The sequence below is a fragment of the Taudactylus pleione genome, unplaced genomic scaffold (assembly GCF_031769625.1).
Source record: "Taudactylus pleione unplaced genomic scaffold, aTauple2 ptg000376l, whole genome shotgun sequence".
NCBI classification, from domain to species: domain Eukaryota; kingdom Metazoa; phylum Chordata; class Amphibia; order Anura; family Myobatrachidae; genus Taudactylus; species Taudactylus pleione.
The window spans coordinates 2,951,626-2,966,584 of record NW_028284777.1 but is presented as its reverse complement, the minus strand read 5'-3'; the positions used below and the strand labels follow the sequence as shown (position 1 = coordinate 2,966,584).

General features: G+C 39.5%; 1 protein-coding gene across 1 annotated transcript in view; it reads right to left on the bottom strand.

Annotated features, from left to right (window-relative positions):
- Window positions 1–999: 999 nt before the first annotated feature.
- Window positions 1,000–14,959, bottom strand: part of CDS1 (CDP-diacylglycerol synthase 1) — an 88,645-nt gene continuing 74,685 nt past the window's right edge. Inside the window, exons 9-13 of the mRNA XM_088445029.1 lie at window positions 13,418–13,486; window positions 12,710–12,862; window positions 9,242–9,361; window positions 5,854–5,957; window positions 1,000–4,808 (exon numbers count right to left, since the gene is read on the bottom strand). Of these exons, the coding sequence (XP_088301155.1) occupies window positions 4,676–4,808; window positions 5,854–5,957; window positions 9,242–9,361; window positions 12,710–12,862; window positions 13,418–13,486 (579 nt within the window). The 3' untranslated portion in view covers window positions 1,000–4,675. The remainder of the gene's footprint in view (window positions 4,809–5,853; window positions 5,958–9,241; window positions 9,362–12,709; window positions 12,863–13,417; window positions 13,487–14,959) is intronic.

Sequence of the window (14,959 nt, the reverse complement as noted above, 5' to 3'; positions counted from 1 at the left end):
CCATAAAGGGTGGCAAGGTAATCCCGTTCTGTCACAGATTTCCGTGGTGGAATAACTAGGTGGGTTTTCAAAGAAGTGTTCTGGAGAGCCGAAAGAACCAGGAGAAGAGTACATAATAATACACAGATTACCATAACATAGAGCAACATAAAAGGAGCAGCTCATGGCCAAATACCGGGAAATAGGCATTATCTCTACTTTAGCATCAGACAAGAAGATGAAGGAAACACTAAGGAGTTGGATGAAATATAAACAGGTCGAGGTGGAGGACAGAAATAAAGGTGAAAAAAACAAACTTGTTTTGCTTGGGTAATGCTTGCGCTGTGCACCCTAGGTCCCACATGCACAAGGACGCCACCTGCAATGACGTCATTTATATTAAAAGAGAGAAATCGGATATTATAGATATAGAGCAGTTATGTTTATATCCCACTTATCACCAGGATGGTGCAGCTAGGAATAACTCTTCCATCTATGAAATTAAGCCGTGACCATTCCACCACCCGACAATCATTCATTTTTTTTTTTTTATATCCAAGTATATGTTTATTCCTAGTTAATGTTATGCTTTCATGTTGTAGACTTGTATGGTAACTATTGGAATATGAAGACATCAACAATATCATGGTGGCAGACTGAAGAACAAAACAATAAAATGCATAACGGACAATATTATATTATATGAATATTAGATTTTCATGTGTAGGCCACATGACATGAATGCTATACAAATGGGGCTGTGCAAGTTCTCATGGGCATTTTGAGTCCACAAGGGCAGACAGGATAGATTGCGAGTAGCATCAAGCTTTCACCTATTTTGCTCTTTCGGAATAAGGCCAGCCGCAATCTCTCCGACTACAGCAAATAGAGAGAGGACACCTGCGTTTGCTACTTCTGATGGAAAAGTCTGTACACAGGTTGGAATAATATGTAAAATCATCGTGAAGAGTTAATGTGTTCGGACGGATCACATCACAGAGGAAGTTACACAGTGGGATGTTAGTTTCAATACATTTTATTGTGATAGAAACACAGAAAATAAATATATACATTTCAAAGACAAACCTTAAAAAAAAATAATTCAAGTTTTCTTTGTTACTTTGCGCACAATTCTGGCACCAATAAAGCAGCAATTTTACCTCATGAAGAAAAAAAATATTGCTTGTTCTACATCTATACAATAGTTTTTCTTTCTAAAATAGACAACCAAAAAAATATATTTTTTCATTTATTTGTCCTATTTGTGCTCAAACTTGTCTCATGTTACTTTGGTCTCTATAAAGCGATTTCAAAAGTTTTCCAGTCTGGTACATGACAGAACTGAAAGTACTGTGACACAAAGTTACATGTTCTAGGTGAGGGAATTGTTGGGAAAATGCATAAGAATAAAAGGTATGAGATTTTCTATCGGATGCTCGTTATCCGGAAGGTGCTAATGACACGATCATCCAGCACCACCTCTTTGTTGCTGGGAGGGTTTCTACTACACAAGATATTGCTGTCATTTATTAGATTTTAGACAGGGTTCTATAAATCAGATGAAAAAAATGTCCTAAGTGTTGTATCTATAGGTACTGGACTTTCCTATCAGCAAAGAACCGTTCCAAGCTTAAAAAATAAACTTATTCTTAGCTTTATAACATTGTTACTGTATATACAATATTAAAGGGATTTACCACTAAAAGGTAATATTACAGAAGGAATATTCTGTCTCGCTCTCCCTGAACTGGTCTCTTGCCTTCACGATGAGCAGCAAATGCCTCAAATGTGAACTATTCAGAATTGCTTCCAGATCGAGAAGCACTTTTAAGTTTTGATTGATGCTAAATTGTTGCTAATCTTGAAATCTCCCTTTCACTCATCTAGCTGAACAGCCATCTGTCTGGTATGGCATTTATTAGGACCTTATACAGCTCCCCTACTCCTCGGTAATAAACAGGGTCGATAGTAAGAAGAATGAGTAAAACTTCCTATTAAACACAACAATAATTAAAATAAATAAAAGGAGCCAGCAGGCACAGAAAAGCGGTGGGAAGTACATGCACAAAACAGCATTATTACTCCTTAGAGACTGTCTGGATTCTACGACGCCATGAACCAGAAAGGAGCAAGTGCTTTGCCTACAGTGCTTCAGCATATTGATATCAGTATTTTAACAATCAGCTTATATTATCCAAACCTTAACTTGTTGTTTAACAATGTATGTCTGTACAAGTATACAACTGTGCCTTATATTTATCTGTATAACTATGCTGTATCTCATCTAAGTATGATGCTTTTTTTACCGCTCTTAAAATGTTGATAATAAAAAATACTTATTTATAAACGCCCAGCGTGCAGTGTATGGCTTGTAGTTGCCATACACGTCCTTAAGCTGGGTACACACCTAACAGATATATCTGCAGATGATGGTTGTTCATACACACTGGACAACCATCACCTGTCAAATGGCCGGGGGTCGTGTCACCCCCCCTCCCCATGGCCTCTGCTGCAAGCACAATGCCCCAGCACAGCCGAATCGAACGGCGTCGTTCACAGACATATTGCTGGAACACACTGACCGACGCACACAAAATATGTTGGCCGATCAATTGATCGCCCAGTATATCTGCCAGTTTAGTACCCAGCGTTAGACTGTCAGCAGTAATGCAAACCATATGTCCACTGAAACAGTGAGTGACAGATGTATCTGATTTAGTAACCTTTCTATCAGATAAAACACAGCGTTTATATAAACAGACTGAATATTATAAGTCAGGGTGTCTGCAGAGGACGGAATGCATGCACATTTACATGTTCTTCTCACACTGGTCAGTGACCTATAGAAACCAGTTACTTACAGCCCTGCTCACGTAAAGACTATGCTTAAAAGCTTTGCCTCACATTACTTATAAAATGTTTTAAATGAAAGATGTATGCTACAGAATGTACAAAATGCAGATTAGGCGAAAAACAGCTTTCACATTAAGAACCCTATAAACAATCCTGATAAGTAAAATTCCTGTATTACAGAAAAACAACCAGACTGAATTATTTTTTTGCAAGACATGTACAACAGCAGTTTACAATGTTACAAATGTATTGCTAGGTATCATACAGATTTGTGCTATAGTACTATACAACTAATCTCAGTCAGTACAAGAAAGGCTTCGCCAACAGATCCAAATAAAGGAAACGATTTACTCTGAGTATAGCTAATATTCATAGAAATATTGATGTATTCCAAAACATTTTCTGCAAGGCTATGAAAATACCATAGAGATTGCAATAAGTGTACTAATTGATTACTAAGCTGCCCCATGTAATTCTATAATATTAGGGATAGGCAGAGGAATATTATTAGTCATGTTCACAAATGAGTACTCACAAAGGAAGTATATAACTGCTGCAAACAATAGCGGGAGGGGGAATAGTCAGACCCATGTTGGGAAGAAGGTACAATAGAAGAGCAGTGATGATGAACAGTGCATTATCTGTAGTTCCTGATATCAATGGAATGTCACACCAGTGGAATACAGGATCATCATGCAGTTAAGGGTCACAATCTTCATTGAAAACTACCATCTATTTTCCCGAAATCAATGGGTTTACTCATACCTACATGTCCAGGGTATCGATACAATCTGCAGTACCTTCAAGAAAGTGTTGTCTTTCATGATGAATCCAAGGTCCCATATTCCCTAGTGACTTATTATACCTGGACACTAATGCAGGATTACAGCTGTTCTGACACCACTGACCCCTCCATCACTGGTCCTTATCATCTTCTGCAGATTTTCTTTGACACTGAGGATGTATAGATAATGCCCTGCTTACCTCCGTTATGCTGTGCCTCTTCCCTAACTTGTGTTTGGTGGGTTTATTTACACCTTTGAGTGTTTGGAGTGACTATACGAAACTTGTGTGGACTTAGTGCATATTTGTCAATGGGAAGGCTATTAGTGATTACAATTTTTTCATTGGCCGGTGGAGACCCGGAAATCCCATTATCGGTTGCAGCCTGTTCCCTATAATGACGACTTGATTGTCTACTGAGTGTATTTTACTTTTTTTTGTTGACTTAATACAGACTCCAACACCCAACCATGTTGCATTATGCAGGGAGGAGTCAGTGACTGGCAAGCGTACAATATATTTACGTAAATGCTTTAGTTGCATAACATATTTTTGTCCTAGAACAACATTTTTAAAACGCTATAAAATTCCCATTCCTTTTAACATAACAAAACATAAAATGTGTTCAATAAAAGCAATGTGAAGAAATTGGGAACATAATTCCCCTTACGCAGCAAGAAGATGTATGCAGTATTATAACTATAGATTTCTCTCTTCCTACACAAACTGTATGGGCTGCTGCTCTCCTGCAGTAGACATACATAGAGTTAAAAGCTACTGGACACATAGAACCTTATATACAGAACCTTCAGGTTGGTCTATTGCAAAGTTACCTTTTCAATAATCAGAGATCCACTCAGCAGCTTCACTTATCTGAACATTTCCTTAAGTCCACAAAATCTCCAAGTATAATGGAATATAAGGCAGCTTTGTGCCTTCACCAAGGGCTATAACTATTCCAGGGGAGAACTGACTTCTAAGTCTTTGGTTGAGTGCTCTGGAATCAGTGCAATAACTCTGGTGCCACCGGTATAGTCTGGGTTTCTGACAAGTAGTTAGCTTATAGGTCGTAATCGGTTCCTGGGATGACTCCTTTCTCGATCAGGTGGGCCTTCAACACTTTGAAGATGTTCAGCTGCTGTTCAGGCTGCAGCACTAGAAGCTGCTGCAGGACTTTGCTGGGATTAGGACCTCTTCAGGAGGGGAAAAAACAAACACTGCATTAAATATACGGGTTATGTTTCACATCATCCTGTGATCAGAAGAGAACTGGAGAAAGACTGTCTAACAATATTTTCTGGGATAAGACAGTTGTGCACTAAATCCAGAAATGTAAACTGAAAATCAGACTGTGTCTTACTACTTCATACCATTATTATCAAACAAGTTGAACCTTTCCTATGTGGTACTCTATAGTCAGGGCTGTTTTATAATAAACATTAATACAAAAGTTTCAAAATAATCCTCGTTTGACACATTTTTTTTAAACTCTCTAATCTCCAAGGTACATTTTAGAAGATTCAGCATGTGTTACCCCCAGGGTCAGGTTATGACTATCATGAGCCCTGGGTGCAACTTAAACCAAAGGCCTCTACTCAATTCTTTTTTTTATTCCCAATATCCACTGTATCAAATATTCACTATTGAACACTTTTGGGTTTTTATTTTCAATAGATCACACAGCACTTACTCTGTATTACTTACAAGTATTACTGTGTGCAACACTTTATCCATTATGTGGCAATATTATCTCAACAAATTTACTGGATTACGCATCAACCCCCTCACCCTAAAATCACCGTATTTAGACTTCCCTACAGCCATGGGTCGCAGACGACCTAATAAAAATGCACCTATTATCAAGTATTATTATAAATATATATTATAAATTAGGTGATCCCCTCACTCTACTATAGGTTTCTCTATTTGAGCAGTACATTCATCCTGAAAAACTCTCTGGAATAAAAACTAATTTAGTATTAGCTGCATCATCAAATATAAGCTGCACTATTAAAAAAAAGGCAAGTTTGGTAAAATATACTTATTTTTATTTATTTTCCCTCGGTCTCTCTGGACAACACACTGTAATTCTCAGGAGTGATCTAGCTTACCTTCAAATATATACAGATTACTATGTATATTTTGTACACTGAACACATGAATGTGAGATTTCTGCATGTGGCAGTTTCCACAGCAAAATAATATATGTAAGATTAATGCAGTGTGGAGACATCTTACCTTATGAAGCTGGCAATGTACACATGGACAAAGGTTGCCATCAAGTACTGACAGTCAAAGCGATCCATAATTCCTCCATGCCCAGGAATGGTGTCTGAAAAATCCTGTAAAAATAATCAGCGATTTAGAAATATCGCCAACTTTCCTAACATCTAGAAAGATGTGACTGATTATATAAATGGATCAATGTTCCTGGCTATGATGTCATGCACTGTGTATATCTGACAATTTTGCTACTTGTTATAAAGCATAAATATCTAGAGATTACTATTGAAGACAGAAGTTCTATACACCTTGAAAGAATGTTCTTTAATAGTGTGTAACCTTTCGTAAATAAGCATTACCTCCCAATTTTAATTGAAGCTGACCCATTACAATGCTTCAATTAGTAACACGTCGGCATGCCAGGTTTGACGTTACGCTGGCCCCCTTCTGATTGTCGACCTCTGAAAATGGATCAAGCATACCCAACCCCTCCACAGTTATCTGGTACAATGCAGATTAGTCTTTTTTGGAAAACATACTTGTCCTTGATGCAATGACATACAGTATGTTAAGTGTCAACTTTTAAAATATTCTCCATCCTGATGCACTGGGCGCCTACCATATGCCTGTATGGCAGATAAATAATAATACCAGTGATAAAACAGGAGTGTTTATGCCTAAGACCATGACTTCTACAGCTAGATGCACTTTAATAAACAGTAAAACTGGCAAATGTAACTTTCCATCTTACTATAAAAATCACTGACCTGTCAAGCTGGAGCGCCACTTAATAAACAATAAAAGGAACAAGAGCTGTCCATGTTTCCTACAATTCCAGCACAGGGATTTATATGATCTTAACATGAAATCACTTATTCGGGAGGTGGTGGGGGACTTGTCTAAATGGCGACACCTCATGCTATCATACTTGGGCAGAATTCATTTACTGAAAATGATATCTTTCCCGAAATTGTTATATCCCTTACAGATGTTGCCGATTTTGCTTTCTCAGGAGGATGAAAAATCCCTGTATAAAACATTTAGGGAATTTATTTGGAAGAACAAACGACCTCGTATTGGCTTATTGAAACTCCAGCAAACTAGGGCCAATGGAGGGGTTAACTTACCTAACCTAAAATTATATAGTCATGCTGGAATCTTGAGATATATACGAGATTGGATACACAAGACTGACCTATTTACTGACTCACAGACGGACCAACTTTTTTTACCTGACCAACACATATTGGCGTTCCTTCATTCCCATAAACAGGAGATTTCTGAGGATATTAATAATCCCTTACTGATGGTTACATGGAGAGTTTGGCAATACACTAGAAAACAAAGAAATTTAAATTCTCACCATTCTCTTTTTCTCCCACTACTACTAAACCCCGAGTTTCAAAACGGGGAGGCTTCAGCGCCCTTCTTGTCATGGCCAGATAGGGGAATACCTTATGTCCGGGCATTGGTCGACATCGAGAACTGTAGACCCTATCGAGTGGCGGAACTGGTGAATACATATAATTTGCCTCATTCCCACTCTTCGGCAATGTACCAGGCGCAGCATTATGTGAGCTCTATGATACGTGTTCTCTCTCCAGTAGATTGGTCCAACTCTTTGGACCTACTATTAACTAGACCTATGGGAGGCAGGGGAGTAATTTCCCTTCACTATAAAATTCTTCAGACTCCTTTAGACCATTCAAAAATCTCTACGGGATTATCTACTTGGTGTAGAGTTTTTCCCCATATCACTATGGAGGGTTTATTACGCTCATTCCTCTATTCTCAATCAGTACTTTCATCGAGCATATATAAAGAAATGTTTTACAATATTTATCATAATGGGTATTTCTCCCCTCATCGCAGGTTCTTGATGGGATTGTCTGATAATAGTAACTGTGCTAAATGTGGGGCTTCTGAAGCAACTTTCACTCATTGTATGTGGGAATGTCCCCTTATACGTAGATTCTGATCATTGGTTAATAGATTTGCATCTAGATGTCTGGTTAGTTACCTCCCATTATCAGCGGAGTGGGCGATTTTGGGTATTTTACCACCATTTGTTTCGGGTAAGAGAGATAGTATAAAATTATTATTGATTATATCTGCGGTGGCTCGTAAATGTATATTGCAGAGGTGGACCCATGCAGATCCCCCATCGGTTTCTTTATTTAGGGCTAAATTATTTTTTGCTTTTCAAATGGACTGGCTAGAGACTACACTACATAAGGAGGCTAAGACAGCAGATTTTTTTCAATTGTGGGAAGGCTTTATAGACTCCCTTACGGTGGAACTACGAAGCCAAATTCATTTATGCTTTAGACATACCTCTTGGTATGAAACAAGAATTTTACAAGACGATCCGCCTATTGTGCTTCCTACCCACAGGTTAAGAGGGAACCTGTCTCTAGTTAGATTTCGGATATCTTATTACTTTTGAGGGGTGTGTCGGCCATGTCTAGATTATTTTAAGGAATATATGTTTTATTCTGGTTCTGTTCTACGAAGAAAATGATATACATATTATTGATCTTATACTATCTGTATGTTATTGCCATTAATGAATCTTTATTCTATGTATTACTTGCCAATACTATCAACAGATGTATCTTTGTTGTATTATTGCTCTGATGAATAAAAGAAATTTAAAACTACAATTCCAGCTCAGTCACACACAACATATCAGAGTCCAGGATAACACAGCCTCTGATCTGAATGTGCAAAGCTAGCTGCAGCAGTACAGGCTGTGGGGCCTGATATCCACTGGATCAAATCTAATCATGTGTGTGAAATGAAGCAACGTAGGCTGGGGGGATATGTTATTCACAGGCCCAGCAACATATCAGCACAGAAGCCAGTTCTGGATATCAGGTCATCCTTTCAAAATCACTGATTTCTCCTGGGAGCTCTTTGGTTCCTGAGGAAGGACGTACGGGTACAGGGTTTGGGCACTTGCTCTTTGAAATGACAAAGTGGACATAAAGGTCCTGATGAAGAGTTGGCCGTAATGGCTATCACTTTATGTGCATGTGCTGTAACATGCAAATATTGGCCTGTATGCATCTTTGCAGTGGACCAGTCCCCTATGCTTCCTCTGAGTTTGCTGCTCGTCATCATCGTCATTGCTGCAGCAGCCTATACTTGGCGCAAATGACACACCATGGAAATCGGTTACGCCCCATCAGTCGTAGCTGGAGATGTGACTGAAGTGCGCACAACCCTGCATCTCCTGTACTTGCGTACTCAAGGTCCCAGAGCATGGGCAGCGTGAAAAAACAGGCCTAGACACAACTCAGCAGCAGGCCCCAATATTTGCACATTAGTACCACTTAATAAAACCATGTTAAGTTAAACAATATTAAAACAATGTGCATTTGGCAAGCAGAGTAGTATTTACCTTAATCTTAAAGGCTCGCTTAAAGCCACTGGCAAAGAAGCCTCCAAATGGTCCAATGAGAGACCCAAATGTTGAGAGCGCGATGCTGTGAATCTGAAATGGATACAGGCGGACTGTCGTCTAGAAAGAAAACATTTTGTTAATGCATACCCTGATATTGCTGACAGAGGGACAGAGAGGGGCCGTACGGATTACCCAGGCTTGCTTTAGTGGCCCAGGCCAGCCATGGAGAAGGAATTACAACGGTTTCTATATGTGCCTCCCACTTTAGAAACATATAGAAACCGTTGTAATTCCTCCACCGTTCACCTGATTTGGATGTAATTACCCTCAAATTAAATCTGAAAGTCTGCAGTTAAATCACATCTTGTTTGTTTCATTTCAAAGCCATTGTGGTGGTGAATAGGCCAAAATATGAAAATTCTGTCAATGTCCCAATATTTATGCACCTGACTGTAAATCGTGACAGATATATGTTACTACCAAGCTTAAATATTTGCTTGCATATGCACTTTATGCTGTTTCTGCTTATATTGGTGATTATTGCCATCGATCATGTGCTCAGCAGACACATGCACAAGGGAGTGAATGCCCTTTCCTGAACTTCACACTAATTGTATAGACTGTCTGCAATAGAGTATATGTATTTGCTACTTTATGAATTTATTCTATAATTGGATCAGATTACGTTATGCACTAGCACTTTCTGCTCTAGCTGCCATCACTTACTATTGCTGCTATACGGGACTGTGCAATTGATAGGGGTGATACGGAAACCACAAACCTCACTAAGATCACATGTACATCCAGCACACGTTGGTGCTGGACAGAACTAGCAATATATATGTATACTTACGAATAAATCCGTATGGGCATTATTGAGTGTGGTGTGATGTTGATTAATTGCAACAGTAGTAACCATTTAAGAACAAGGAACGGATTACTGTATGAATTATTACTGATAAAATGTTAAAATTGCAAAAACTACAAGCTCTGTGCATTAATCTTTGTTACTTAGTATCCTGTTCTATTCCTCTATTAACTGCCGATTATCTCAGAGTAATTTTATCATTGGAGGTCCAATGCTATTCAGTAAAGGGGGGTATCCACTTAGCGATTTTACCAAGCGATTGCACGATAACGACGTTATCGTGCAAATGCTTGCAAATTGCGCATGCATTGGGCATGTTTTGGTCGGAAACGACCAGCGATGCGCGTGCCCACTGGTCATTTCCGACATCTATCATCGCCCATATATGCTGGTAAACCTGACAATCCCGTCAGGTTCAGCATATGCGGGAATGATGGATGTGCCTAGGCTGAACGAGGGAACGTTCAGTGTAGGCACATCACTAGACATGGAAACGACAGCACGATTACAATGTCATAATCGTGCTGTCGTTTCCATGTCTACTAGTGGATACACGGCATAACAAGACCTCCAACAGCAGAGATGAAAATTTGAGGAACATCTCGGTTACACTGTTGTTTCTAAGGGTAACCTGCTCTCCAATAATAATCTCTCACTCCTCATAGATGGCCAGTGGCCAAGGTGAGGAGCATTAGAATTAAGATCAGCAGTTTCTATACCCAGACCCGCCAATTGTTGTCGAGTGGGAGGCACTTATACTTCCCATTTCGCATTCAAATTTGAAAAGAAAATCTGGTATACTGAGAATGGCAGTGAAAATATAATCGCCATTACCGAGAGCAGGAGATACTGTTGCCTCATATGTTTTTTGGGTACTATATAGGTATTGATGTTTTAGTCCAAATAGGGACATGTGTGTTACATGTTTTTGTATGTTTACATGCCTGCCTAGCGCTAGAGGTAATTATTTATACATTAAATGTTTTAACCTCATCAATAATAATATTCCAAGAGTGCTCGCACAACAGAGTTCTTCTCTTTTTTGCTTACCGTGTATATCCCACCTATATAATATTACCAAGAAAATCAGGGCATAGTGGTTCATATACTATATTTCTCAGATTCTGCTTGTGCGACGATCTCCCCTTTTCCCTTTTATTACCCAAAACACATTCTCTCCCTGTGGTTTATGTAGGTTCGCTGTAATACATGCAGAATATCTTAGGGAGGTGTGTTTAGCTACAATGTTGCCAGTACCCACTGTTTTAGAGATTATATAACCCAGAGACTGACACATTTGACACATTCGCATGGCTCTTAGGGGGCCTATCCATTACCCGACCTTATGAACAATCTGACCAAACCCAGGAGATTTTGGTCGCATTGTTCACAAAGTCAGGTAATGGATAGCCGGCAAGGACCAGCGATACGCGTGCACACTGGGTCCTTGCCGACCCCGACTATCAACTGAACATGCCCGACACTCGTCAGGTTCGGCATGTTCAGGGATAGGAGGTCGGGCTCGTTCACTGAAAGACTCGGCGACATAAAGGTCTGAACACTGGACATTCAGACTTTCTTGTAGCGTAGTGGGTACCCTCCTTTAAGATTAATTTCACATTAATTCCCCGCTATTACACATATTGATTTGCTTAAATATAAAAGGTTGCTACCCAATAAAAAAAGATAATGTAGATCGAGCAGAAAAAAGAGATTGGTCTAAACATAATACAGGGGAAACACTAATGTTATACATAAGACAAATTGAGCAATGGCTGGATCAGTTTGGAATGCCCAAATAAGATGCCTTTTAGGTGCAATTATTCAGAATTAGGCTTTTGTACTTTACCCACGTGATTGTGATTAATATAACCAATTTTTTAAGTAAATGTAACATTAAATGTTAGATTAGCAACTGCTTACCCGGAGAGACACTACTATGTTTTTCCTCTTTACGCTCCATTTATTACCCGTGCTTCTAATATCCTAATCCCAGCACAAATGGTTCACATCAGTGCAGCAGGACAACACTGGATTGTATGGAGAGGTCACAGTGCAGCAGGACAACACTGGATTGTATGGAGAGGTCACAGTCCAGCAGGACAACACTGGATTGTATGGAGAGGTCACCTAACCCACATTACAAACCATGGATTAATGCTCTGGTTGTGCGGCGCTGGCATGCCCCTTTCTCATAATACAGGGAGAGGTATGAATTGTCATTTGGCTCTTTGAATGCATGGCTTCCTAATAAGCTTAATGTGCACACCTATTTCCGGATATATTTTAAACTTTACAGTACCATAATGAGTACAACTAGGTACCAATTTACATATGCCTACCTAGAATCACAAAATGCAGCAAAATAACCCTACATTGTGTGAGTCAGTGGTTATGAAAGTTTTCAATTTGATGAAACATACAGATATTTAGATTCAAATATATACAGTCCTGAAACTTCTGTGATCATTTCCTTGTCACCTGCTTAAAAATAAAGGGTTGGTATGCAAAAAACTAGATATGTATGCATATATGTGTTTTAGTATGACAATTGGAGCACACATACAGTAACTGAATAGTGATACGCTGTTGCTTACCCATCCTATCAGTGACTGCAGAAATGGAGGTACCGAGTAATCATGGAGTCTGAAGATGTCCGATGGTTCACAAGCGGTTGAGAAACTATTTGTCTCACTGTTATATTCCACAGGGCACACAAAGTACTGAAACTGTACGAAGATGTAGGAAAACTGCAAATAAAAAAATTATTTGTAAAAAATATAGTTCCTGCTTGGAAAAAACAATTGTCATTATGACCCATATTCTTGTGAATGTGGGAAAAAACATATTCCTTAAAATCAATTGTGTGTAATATGCACCGCCTGGCGACATGCTATCTGTCCGGCTTACCAGGAGGATCAGGTACGGGTAGGTGCCATTCTGACAGGCAAACCTTTTTTTTTTAAATAAATGTAATTAAAAAACAAGCCTCTACACTAGAATAACTAAACAGGCATAGCGCTATATATCCTGAGCCACTAAAACAGAGAACCAAAAAGCGTAACAAACCACTTGGAGCTCATGTACTGTACATGCTGGAACTTTTAGTCCTACAAGCACCAGCATGCAATAACAGTCATAGATTACTTAGTACTTCCTAAACAGTTTATCACTATATTTTTACACAGATTAGCCTGGTACAATGGCCAGGTAACAGGAGAGGACCAGTGCTATTCAGCTTTCTCGCGTGTTAGAAACACATCAATCAAAATGTTTATAGCAGAAGTTAAACTGGAGTTACTCACAAGGAATCCGAATATTATGGTCAGGAAGAATCCACCAATGAAGCCCTCCCAGGTCTTTTTGGGTGACAACTAGATGCAAAAAAAAATAATAATAAAAAATCAATTTAATATAATTGACAGAATATCAAATGGTGATGGGAAAAATATACTATATTAACAAACTAAAAAAAGTATAATTTGTGCGAACGATATATTGCCTAGACAGCTAGGTAACTAGATGATTTATGAAAAAAAAAAAAGATTTTAGCAAGACACAAACATAAATGTCACTAATGCTAAACCATAACACTAGAAAGACATTTACTTAAAATAGAATAATTTAAGAATCAACCAGCAATTTGGAAGCTCTACAGATGAAACATCTTTACTGAAAGAAGAAGAGACCACTACATCCGATCGCCACTGTGAATCACACAGTTAGTGTTGGACAGTCAATGGAGCAGGGAAGAACATATACCAGGAGGTTGCTGGAATGTACACTGAAGTGCCAAAAGTTATGGGATAGCAGTATGTAAGGGTAATGGTAGGTGGCGTCCACATATTGTGACCTCTTGGAAATGCCCAGACCTGCATCAATTGTAATCAGACATCTCGTGAGTCAGTGTGAACACTGGCTAGGGTGTTCGAATGGGACATGATAGTGGGTGCCCGACGGCTGTGAACATTCAACACTTCTTGATCTACGGTGCCATGTGTGTACCGGGAATACCTCATGGAAGGCATTACCACCCACCGTGGACAGCGATCATGACCAGTTGTGTCTGGCCAGAATTGTTTGTGGAAAGACAAGTGACACTGGCTCAAATCACATCCACATTCAATGCAGGAGGTACCAGATGCATATCCTCATGTCAATGCAGCATTCTTCAGCTTCCATGGGATATGGGAGCAGAACACCCCCCCCCCAGAGTGCTCCTGTTAACATAACGACACTGGACACAACGCCCCATCTGGCCTTGTGATGTAATTAATTTGGACCCTGTGGCGTGGTGCGATGGAGTGACAGTTCCAGTTGTTTCAGGCTGATGGTATTGTTCAGGTGTGGCGCAGATCCCATGAACTCCAGGTGCCTACAAGGCACCGTGCAGGCTGGTGGTGGTCCCATAATGGTGTGGGGTGTGTTCACGTGGCATGGGTTGGGTCCACCTGAACACATCATTAACTGGTAACCACTACGATGCATAGCTTGATGACCATTTGCAACTCCTTCATAGACTTCGTATAACCACACAACAATGTAATAGTCCTACATCATACTAGGCATCTATCCCATGACTTTTGGCACTTCAGTGTATGTTGTCCGAGATGACTGAAAAATGGATAATGCTTGCTAGGCACCAATAGAGGGGCAGGTGGAGTTCATCCTCTCCACACAGTGTGCTGTCTGTCCAGGTAGCTTCAGTAATTGGCATTGCATTTAGCATACACCCATCAGCCATAACATTATAAACCACTGACAGATGAAGTGAACAACATTGATTATCTTGTTACAATGGCAGCTGTCATGGATGTGGATATATTAGGCAGCAAGTGAAAAGTCAG